Source organism: Procambarus clarkii, chromosome 20, assembly GCF_040958095.1.
Source record: "Procambarus clarkii isolate CNS0578487 chromosome 20, FALCON_Pclarkii_2.0, whole genome shotgun sequence".
Taxonomy (NCBI): Eukaryota; Metazoa; Arthropoda; class Malacostraca; order Decapoda; family Cambaridae; genus Procambarus; species Procambarus clarkii.
In genome coordinates, this window is record NC_091169.1 from 21,973,460 (window position 1) to 21,984,144 (window position 10,685).

General features: G+C 39.9%; 1 protein-coding gene across 1 annotated transcript; it reads right to left on the bottom strand.

Annotated features, from left to right (window-relative positions):
- Nucleotides 1-392: 392 nt before the first annotated feature.
- Nucleotides 393-6,324, bottom strand: LOC138366896 (peroxidase-like). Its single transcript, XM_069328179.1, has 5 exons — nucleotides 6,134-6,324; nucleotides 4,663-4,753; nucleotides 2,845-3,020; nucleotides 961-1,097; nucleotides 393-901 (listed from the first exon to the last, which is right to left on the bottom strand). Exons 1-5 carry the CDS (start codon nucleotides 6,310-6,312, stop codon nucleotides 819-821), a joined length of 666 nt encoding a protein of 221 aa, XP_069184280.1. The 5' UTR covers nucleotides 6,313-6,324; the 3' UTR covers nucleotides 393-818.
- Nucleotides 6,325-10,685: the final 4,361 nt, after the last annotated feature.

Genomic DNA, 10,685 nt, shown 5'->3' on the forward strand with positions numbered 1-10,685 from the left:
CTTAGGAGAGGGAATGTACTGCTGACCGGAGTATCTGGCACCAGCAAGAATTATGGAGGACAGAAGAGACCTACTATCAAAAGTGATCTGATGACAACGACCACGAGGGGGGACATTCAACAAGGATATGCATGACCGTAAGAGGGACGATGCAATTTGGACAAGAAACTACTACAAGCAAGCAGACACTGCCTTTTTCTCTTTAGCCGGTTTAGGAAGTGAATAGTCTTGTTTGATGTCTTTAATTACTTCCCTCTTCACCAGCTTTTGATTTTTGATCCAGCTGTAAGTTTGAAGAAACATTTCCAATAGAATATGTTCAAACAATGGTTCAACAGTAACAAATCTTTAATATTATAACCGAACATTATGGACTAGCGAGCCATTGTTGCCAGTCAAAACAATTTAACACCAAAATATATTTTAGTCAACCAATGTTATAAGTATAAAAATAAATTTGAACATTACACAGTTGTAACAAGGCACTGCATTTACAACATACAAGCAACAAAACAGTGATACAACCGACCAACAGCAAACACGGGAAACTGACGCTACAGTGTTGCAACCAATCTCGCGTTTACCATAAGGTTTACAATACAAGAGACAAATGTGTCTTGTCCCGTCTAACTACCCAGTACATCGTAATGCTCATTAGCACTTTTTAAACGCGACTAGTCCTGAAAAATTTCAGTATTGTATTACAATTATAATTATTGTAATTCCATTAAGTTAGCTTAGAAATTTCATTAAACAAGTCGAGTCCCTGCAGCACTGGATGTGTGAGAAGTGGAATAACAAAGCTGTGTCTTCAGGAATCAGGTGTGCAACAGCTGATTTACAGTTCCTCTTTGGAGGTGGTCTTCTCCAGCTGCGGTGCCTGCTGCTCTCCCTGCCCAGCCTTGTCCTGCCCAGCCTGTCCTGCCCAGCCTTGTCCTGCCCAGCCTTGTCCTGCCCAGCCTTGTCCTGCCCAGCCTTGTCCTGCCCAGCCTTGTCCTGCCCAGCCTTCATTTTCTTCATCTTCTCTATGAGTGCCGTTGTCCTTCCATGGGGTGAGGTCGCCAACTGGCAAGTCGGAACACTTCACCAGAGGATTACTGCAAGATTAAATTTTTCTTCATACATTACTGGCTTAAAGAGGATATTGCATTACTACTATTGCAGGCCTTTGCTTAAATTAATTATAATTTAATAACGTAGCAGACAATATGCAAACACTAAGCTTCTCAGAACTCAATGCTTGAAATTTGTTATGCGCCGATGAATAAATTATATTTTCGGCTTAAAGGCACTAACGGTACTGTTGGTACAAAAATTTCCATATGAATGGAAAGGGTGGTCAGGTGGTGGTGGGTCCACCTGACTACCACCTATACAATCTATAGAGGCAGCAATTGTGAGTCGCGTTCTTTATGAACTGGCATTACTCTTGCTTTTTTAAGGATATCAGGGAAAGTATGACATTAGAGATTTGTTGAATAGCAGAGCTATGGTTGGTGCAAGGGCAGCACTCCTGTATACCATAGACGGTATTTCACTAAAGTTCCCAACTTTAGTTTTTGCGAGTGAATGATAGACATAACATGTTGGGCTGACTGGTAAAAGAAGAAGAGTGTTAGGAGAGCTGCTGGCAAGATATGTAGTAACATGTGTCGTGTCTGAATTTTTTGGCAAAGTTAGTACCAACTGATGAAAAGAACCCATTAAATTCAGTGGCCGTTTTTAACATCTGTTGCAGGTTTATAACCATCCTTGGAGAGTTATCCGCTTATGAGATTTCTGTTATATCCTAGGATGTTCGAGATGACTTTCCATGTGCTTTTCACGTTTCCCTTTGCTGCTTTGAATCTCTTCTCATAATAGGAAAATTTCACATTATACTGTTTTGCTATATTATATTTTATTTTATTATACTATAATTATATTATGCTATTTTGAATGCTTTTGTCAATGACAATTTTTGCTTAGGTTTGCCTTATTTCTTTCAAATAAACTACAAGCTATAGTTAAAACTTCTTTGTGTTATGAAAAAAATTATAATGGCCCTTTAACAAAAGTGTTCAAAATATGTTATAAATGGAACATGCATCATGAGCCCTGGTTAAGAGAAACATACGAAGAGATGTAGCTTGAGTGCTGCATAAAGGGTGGTACTGTATAAATGAACACGAGTATCAAGCCTTAAGCATTACATCTGAGCAGTAGAAGTGAGCAACGTGCAATGTTGCTCGTTGCAGAATGACTAAATAATGTATATTTAAACCGTTGCAAAAAATTTTAAATTTTATGATTGAGGAGAATATCTAACTTGAATTTAATAGGTGAACATAATTGTTAGGGCAAAAAGGATGAACATGAGGAATTTATTAAGCAGGAAGCATATGTGAACAGCACACTAGAAATGGTAGGGAATAATTATAAGGCAATCGGTTGAAGATAAGATGAACAAGGATTTTAGAATGACATCAGAAAAATGCCAGTGTTTTCTGAAGCAGTGGTGGCATGTGCCAGTTGCTTTGCTCTACTTTCCTCCAAGCATTTGCCTTACCACCTTCATCAAAAATAATGATCAAGTATAATATAAAACCACCAAAATGCAATTTAATGAAGTTTGATACCCCTTAAGTGGATCTAGTCCTCAGATTATAGGCAATATTAGAAGTATGGCAATACAGTATTTGGCCTTACCTTAGTGAAAGATTATACAAGGAGTGAAATAATTTTTATAAAGGTAAGCAGCTGAGAATTTTTCCTTGACCCTAGTTGAAAATATATTAAAGACATATTTGGAGAGCCCTTCCCCTCTGGGAACATGGGTACAGAGTATATAGAAAGTTGACTCACCTGTCAGATTGAGGGAGGAAGGCATTGGTGGGGACAGCATGAAGATGCAAATTCGAACACAGTAGGTGTGCCAATGTCACTGTCTTAACGTAGTCCTTCTGCTCTACAGTGAAGAGGCTGCTCGGATGCTCCCAGTACAGTCGGTTTCCAGTCTTCAGACGGGCAAACTGATCAGCCTACGGGAGTACAGAATTTGCATTCACTTTCAGTTTGTTCCACTTCATTAAAAAACATTTGCAGTACACAGTATTTATCCTTTTAAGCATTGTTAAACCTTGTTAATAAACTTTTAACCTTGTTATTAGTTAAATTGAACAAGCAAAACCAAAAGTATGTTTTAAATCTTTATAAATACTGACCACGAGGTTTAGAACTTGTTCCAGTTTTTAAGGTAATCTCGTTTTACTGTAACAAGTATAGCATTAACCCTGCACTGCGCAGAGCGCCATAAGTCGCCCGATCAGGGGGGTGTGCAGAGTGCATAAGGCGCACTTGGGTATAGGGAGCGAATTCAAAACTCCCGTGGGTACACAGGGTTCACATCCTGTGCCACAGGCAGGACTCCTTGTAAACAGATGCCACCTTGAAAAAAATTGTCAGCATCTATGCTGGCAGTGAGAGCCTTAGTACTGAGAGAACTACCAAGGCTGATGCATGCAGCAACAGTGCACAGCACCTCTGTGCAGCTAGGGCCCACAGAACCACTCGGTAATATAAAAAAATTGGTAACCGAAATTATTATGCGTTTATAGTGTCATAGATGATCCCGACTGTGATAAAGACTGTACAACAATCTGATATCGGTGAATACAATGCTAGTTATCATATTCACAACATGAGGTAAAGACAGCACCCAGCTATTGTTTTCTGCATCTACGCATCATGAAAACCTTATGTTCCTTCACAATATAACCCTGTTAAAATGGATTTATATTCAGGATTATGTGAAAGGAATGTAATAATAACAGCAGTTTTGTAGCTAGTCATAGCAAGACGTGAAGAATATTGGAGGCACCGTCTTGCGTCATGAGACTGCTGGCATCTTGTGGCTCCATGCTGTGTTTTGATTTCATCACAATACCCACCAGAACTGCTTATTAGTTTGTTATGGTGCATATATATGCTGATAGTGATATTTAACATGCATATATAGTGCAATAACAGCAAGAACACCGTTTGGTTAATCTAAAAATTGAATACGTAAACGTGTCACCATATCAAAAATTATATACCAGTACTGTATAGGTTGTGTGTATATAATGCAATAAAAGCAAAAACTGATTTATTGTTCAAAGAATACAATGTTAATTCTTGTTACTATGTGACACGAATACTGTATCAGAGTACCAATATTCTACACAGTCTATGATACAAATAATATTGCCGACAGGCGAAAGCATCACCTATTTCAAAACCACAGTAAAACTATGTTATGGAGAAAATGACACCTCTTCCACTTTAAATTGGAAATATAAAACAAGTGTTATCTATGAACACCTCAAATGCGAGGGTGAACACTTGGAGCCGGTACCATATTTTTTAATTGGTTGGAAACCAAACTAACAGGGTGCGTGCCTGCGGGCTGCTCCAAGCAACAGCCTGTTGGACCAACCTCTCAAGTCTGGCCTCAGGGCCAGGCTTGGAAAGTAGAACTCCTCCCAGAACCCTATCAAGCAGGTCTTGGACTGTAAATAAGAAAGTAAGGGCAGGTTTCATGGGCTTTCATGAGTTTGTACTCTAGGGTACAGCTTACAAGCTTCGTGACCTTACAAAAGTATCTAGTAAACCCATATTACCCAGCCACATAACCAGACATACCAGAATGCAGGTGTAGGTCTTTCCTATGATGCCTCCATCTGTGGGCTCCTCCAGCAGCGCCACCTGAGCGTCCAGGTCGTCCAACTCGTCTCTGAAAGTCACACCACATTAAAATCCATATACTAACATTAACAATAGTTCAACCACCACTTTTTTTTTGGAGGGGGGGGGGGGGAGTAAGTAAAAAGGATGGAAAGACATAAGTGAAGGGAAGTTTAAAATGGAAAACAGCGAGTCATGAAAGCAGGCGGGCTGTGTGCCTTGCTGACAATGAGTGGGTGTTGGCAGCTAAGCTTGCTCTCTCTCTTATCAGGGAGTTGTAAGCGTGAGGTTCTTAACATGTATTTCAGCAAGAACTCTGCAACTGATGACACAAACTAATATACTGTAGGACTATATCAGTATAGATAGCTTCATAGAGACTCTGGGGCACACCCAGAAACTGGTTTTTCAATACATTCAATGCTGTTTTTTTTAAACAGCATTGAATGCTGTTTTTAATTCATTAATTTTTTTAAATTAAAATGATATCAAGACCTTATAGAGCTACACAAGCTCCACAAATGGTCAGAAGACTGGCAAATGCTTTTTAATATAAATAAATGCAAGACTTTGCATGTGGGGCATTAGAATCCACATCACAACTACCAAATTAACAGCATTACAGTACCTTGCAGCAGATTGATGTAGAAAAGGACCATCGAGTCAAAATTCATCATTCACCGAATGTTGCACAAGTGCAAGCAGCAGTAAAATACTGTAATATAAAAAGCTAACCAAACCCTGGGAATAATCAAGCGTACCTTAAAGGAAATGAAGGTTGTCATTCAATTGTACAAGTCTCTGGTGTGCCTCCACATGGATTATTTGCATCTAGGCATGGAGGCATCTTCAGAAAGAAACGGCTGCTCTGGAGAAAGTGCAACACTGGACAAGAAAAATCATTCCAGAGCAAAGCCAACTCTCGTATCAAGAACGGTTAAGGGCAACAGGGCTAACAACACTGCAAACCAGGCATGACAGGGCAGATCTCTTTGAAACTTAAAATGCTGAACAATTTGGAGGATGTTGATCCTGACAATTTCTTCAAAAGGTCAGATGCAACACGAACAAGGAGCAACGATTTCAAGCTCTACAACTGAGATCAACTCGGCTCAAAGACTGAGAACAGGAGATGCTTTCTCACCACAGTAATAAACCCATGAAACTGCCTTACCTCTGAAACCATAATTGCCAAAACCGTTAAATTTTAAAATCCAACTGGAAAAGATCAGGGTAAATGGCGGGGGGAGGGAAGGGTGAAGGGGCCCTTAGGCAAGCCATCTATTTCCTGTCCTTGTCAATGCCACTAGCATTAGTGGCCCCTCTGGTAAATTCAGGTAAATAATTTTTACATCCACATATGCTGTAAATTAAAACAAGTTTCATAATAAGAATATTAAAATGTCAAGGAAATGGGTTGGGCACTTACTGGTAGAGGGACTTAAGATCCTCTACGAGCTCCTTGGGAAGTCCTCGTTTAAGGTCCTCAAAGGAATCGTAAGAGTGGTCACCATCACAGAACTTACGCCACACCCTGTACCCAGCCAGACCTGTAAACCCAGTAACAGATTCAGTGACAACCAACACATTTTCTAGTGGTTCAAACATAGGCCAAGAGAAGTTGGCTCTATACACAATTTTAACTATCCAAATGTTATGGATTTTTAAGACCATATTGTAATTGTTAGGAATATGAGTGAATTAGCCTATGAGTTCAGAAGCTGAATAATGTGGTACTATTTATATGAAGTGTGTAAATAGCATGTTTAATGAAATTGTAATTACTAGTGTAGTAATTATGCAGTAAAGTAATATATGCAGTAAAAACATATCGAGTGCCGGCGGTGGGGTGGTTCAAATAGCCTCGGCTATCACCTCATTATGTCCGGTCGTGATGGTCAAGTGGATTAAGGCGTCTTGTACATACCAGTTGCGTTGCTTCTGGGAGTATGGGTTCGAGTCACTTCTGGGGTGTGAGTTTTCAGTTATATATATATATATATATATATATATATATATATATATATATATATATATATATATATATATATATATATATATATATATATAATATTATTAAATATGACCGAAAAAGTAAGATTAATAATTCTAACACGAATTTTCTCAATCTTTCGTACATTTCTTTTCGCTGTTGGTGGTAATTCGTCGAAGACATCATAAGAGTAAGACATCATAAGTGAGAATGGTTTCGTCGAAGACATCATAAGAAGGAAAGTGAAACGCTATGCAACCTCTGAAGAGACAACTAACACAACACCTATACCCCCTATTAGACTATTTTACAGGAACTTCTTTTCCACAGCTCATAAAACGGAGGAAAGGGTCCTGAAAGATATTGTTAATAGAAACGTTATCCCTACAGACAAAAATCAGAGGATACAACTGACGATTTACTATAAAACCAGAAAAACGGCCAGCCTACTCATGAGAAACTCTCCAGACACAAAACAGAACGCTTTAAAAGAGACCAAGGTCGTCTATGCCTTCAAATGCCCTCTTGGGGACTGTAAGCTCCAAAAAACCCAGTATATAGGCAAGACAACAACATCTCTTTCTAGGCGTTTAACGATGCATAAGCAAGAGGGCTCCATTAAGGAACATACAATCTCTTCCCACAACCAAACCATCGCCAGAGAAATCCTAGTAAACATCACAGAAATCATCGATAGATACAGCGATAGCAGGCGGCTTGACGTTTGCGAGGCACTACACATCAAGAAGTCAACACCATCAATCAACAGCCAATTAATGCACAACTATATTCTACCCACCTCAAGACACCGCTCCAATATTGAAGCATCAAGAAATATGGACCAATAGGCTTTCTACAATCACTTCTATTCAATACCCATTGTTTCGTGTTTCTGTCTTGTGTTGATTAAATTAATACCTTATTAAATACCACCTCACCCCATCCACCTCACTCAAATGTAGATATAAACAAATCGGAGATGTGTAAGTTCTATTCAGTTGTGTATGTTTAAACTAAAGTCTTTGAAATGTAATAAGTTTTACGGAACGCGCTCAAGTGTCGCGTCAGACTAGAAATAAAAATGAATTTTGGAAAATTGATTTTTGAATTACCACCAACAGTGAAAAGAAATGTATGAAAGATTGAGAAAATTCGTGTTAGAATTATTAATCTTACTTTTTCGGTCATATTTAATAATATATGTCTACAGGAAAGGACTGCTACAAAATATACTAATATATATATATATATAATATATATATATATATATATATATATATATATATATATATAATATAAAATAATGATACGTAGCGTTAAAGATTTAAGTAGAGGTGTTATAGATATTGGCAGTGCTCTTGCTATTATAATGGGATTACAACCCAGGGTACTATCACACTTAGATGACTTCAAATCCAATAAACCACTTTTTGTCCAGACGCCATCTATGGTAGCGCTGCAGCACCAGCTTATGCCGGGCAGAGGCGGTTAGTCTACTATAATAGCATCTGTAAATAACTTAGGTGGGAGGGAACGTAAGCACTTCTTACTCTCCCTCAACACGTAGTTTAAGGTAGGGAGAAGAAGTCTGAATGTGTGCACGTTGCCAAGACTTTGATCAGTTTCATCACACCACCGCGAGTCTCAGACCTCTTAGGGCAACACCACTAAGTCTCAGGCATCTTAGGTCAACACCACTAAGTACTGCTAATGCTTAAAGTAGTTCTTGAGGGTCACCTTTCTTGGTTGCTGTTTTCCATATCCCGGACAAAAGTTTGTTATAAAACACAAATGGAATGCTGGAAAATGGTATTTTAATACGATTAAGGTTATCGTTGGAGTGTTTTTTTAAACCCTAGTAAACGAGATGCCTAATGTAAGAAAGTGGTTCTGCTGTTCAGTATTTTGGCTTTGTCACTCTTCGGGATAATTTGATAACCAGAAAGTATAACGTCTAGTGTCTGATACAGGCCAATTACACAACCCCCTCTACTATACTTCCCCACCCAAAACTGCAGCTCCTATTATATCCACCCAGTCTCCTTCATATAAACGGCTAGCCTCAACCCGCCGTCCAAACAAAGACCCAAAATCCACTCCATGCCCCCGCCAAACCCCCCCATCCTGTTTACCAATGAAAAACGGTTTACACACGACTCACTACTAATGACGTTCGAATATTTCCGGAACAAGAAGCACTTGTTCCGGAAATAATCGAACGATTTCGTTCGAAAGTCGAACTATTTTAATCGAAAGATGACTTTTTTGTTCGAACTACGACGCTGCAAATGCTTCACCAACGGACTACAAATAATCCCTTCAGGACCTAAACACTTCACTTAACCAGAGTGGCTAAATATGCACAATATGCTAACATATAATAATATTAATTTATATTTGAGAAAAGTTCCGTTTTAAATGAACAGCGTGTTAAAATTGATGAATGCATCTTTGGGGTCGAACCGCTGGATGGAATGGACTTGGTCTGAGGACGGGTTGAACAATCAAGGGGCTCCTACTTCTATTATGTTACCCGGTAATTGGTTCCACAAATCAACAACCCTGGGGGAGGGGGAGGGGAGTGATTTGGAGGGAAGGAGGGTGGTAGAGATGACTGTACGCAATTATACCCGAGGAACTGAGCGTTAGCTGTTGAGCCCTGCGGTAAGATTCGAACCTGCTCTCGGACGCAGGTTCGAATCCTCGTTACGGCCCTTGTGGATTTGTTCACCTGCGGTAAGAGCTGCTGGTCGTTAAATCCAAAGGTTCGTTCCATTTGCTTACCATCCCTACTGTATATAAAGACTTTCTTACATCCGACTCGCTTCTGTTTCCACCTTTCACCTGTCTCCTCATTTTATTTTCTGTCAGGATCGTATGTCAGATTGAACCCATTTTTAGCCTGTCTTCATAGCTGAACTTTCATTCTTGGTACCAGTCTTGTAGATCTCTAGACTTTTTGACATGTTCTTGTGTTTCACGAGGTGGGAGTTTTCAATGCCAGTGTCACACTCTAGAACTGGTTTAACTTTGGCTGTATTTAGCGTTTTCTTAGCATCATTTTGTATATTTCCCGTAAGCTGCGGATGTCAGTGTATGTACTTGATTTGTTCACCTAGATGTGATTGCTAGCTCGAGTAGGCTTTCACGCCATACCTTTCCAGCCTCTGATCAGTTAATGCAATGACTTTATTTCCTCTTGTTTCTTTTCGTGGTTCCCTTTGAAGCTACTTATATAACGACTGTGAGCGGTAGTTTATTGTGCACCACATACTCGTCCTGTGAGCGGTAGTTTATTGTGCGCCCCATACTCATCCTGTGAGTGGTAGTTTATTGTGCGCCCCATACTCATCCTGTGAGTGGTAGTTTATTGTGCGCCCCATACTCATCCTGTGAGTGGTAGTTTATTGTGTGCCCCATACTCATCCTGTGAGTGGTAGTTTATTGTGCACCCCATACTCATCCTGTGAGTGGTAGTTTATTGTGTGCCCCATACTCATCCTGCGAGTGGTAGTTTATTGTGCGCCCCATACTCATCCTGTGAGTGGTAGTTTATTGTGCGCCCCATACTCATCCTGTGAGTGGTAGTTTATTGTGTGCCCCATACTCATCCTGTGAGTGGTAGTTTATTGTGCACCCCATACTCATCCTGTGAGTGGTAGTTTATTGTGTGCCCCATACTCATCCTGTGAGCGGTAGTTTATTGTGCGCCCCATACTCATCCTGTGAGTGGTAGTTTATTGTGTGCCCCATACTCATCCTGCGAGTGGTAGTTTATTGTGCGCCCCATACTCATCCTGTGAGTGGTAGTTTATTGTGCGCCCCATACTCATCCTGTGAGTGGTAGTTTATTGTGCACCCCATACTCATCCTGCGAGTGGTAGTTTATTGTGCGCCCCATACTCATCCTGTGAGCGGTAGTTTATTGTGCGCCCCATACTCATCCTGTGAGCGGTAGTTTATTGTGCGCCCCATACTCATCCTGTGA

What these genes read in the sequence shown, in the direction of transcription:
- LOC138366896 (XM_069328179.1), bottom strand. Translation starts at nt 6,312, where the DNA reads ATGTTTGAACCACTAGAAAATGTGTTGGTTGTCACTGAATCTGTTACT. An exon ending in GATCTTAAGTCCCTCTACCA is followed by an intron (nt 4,754 to 6,133) that starts GTAAGTGCCCAA and finishes TGTGACTTTCAG; the next exon opens with AGACGAGTTGGACGACCTGG. An exon ending in ACAAGGCTGGGCAGGACAAG is followed by an intron (nt 902 to 960) that starts GCTGGGCAGGAC and finishes GGGCAGGACAAG; the next exon opens with GCTGGGCAGGGAGAGCAGCA.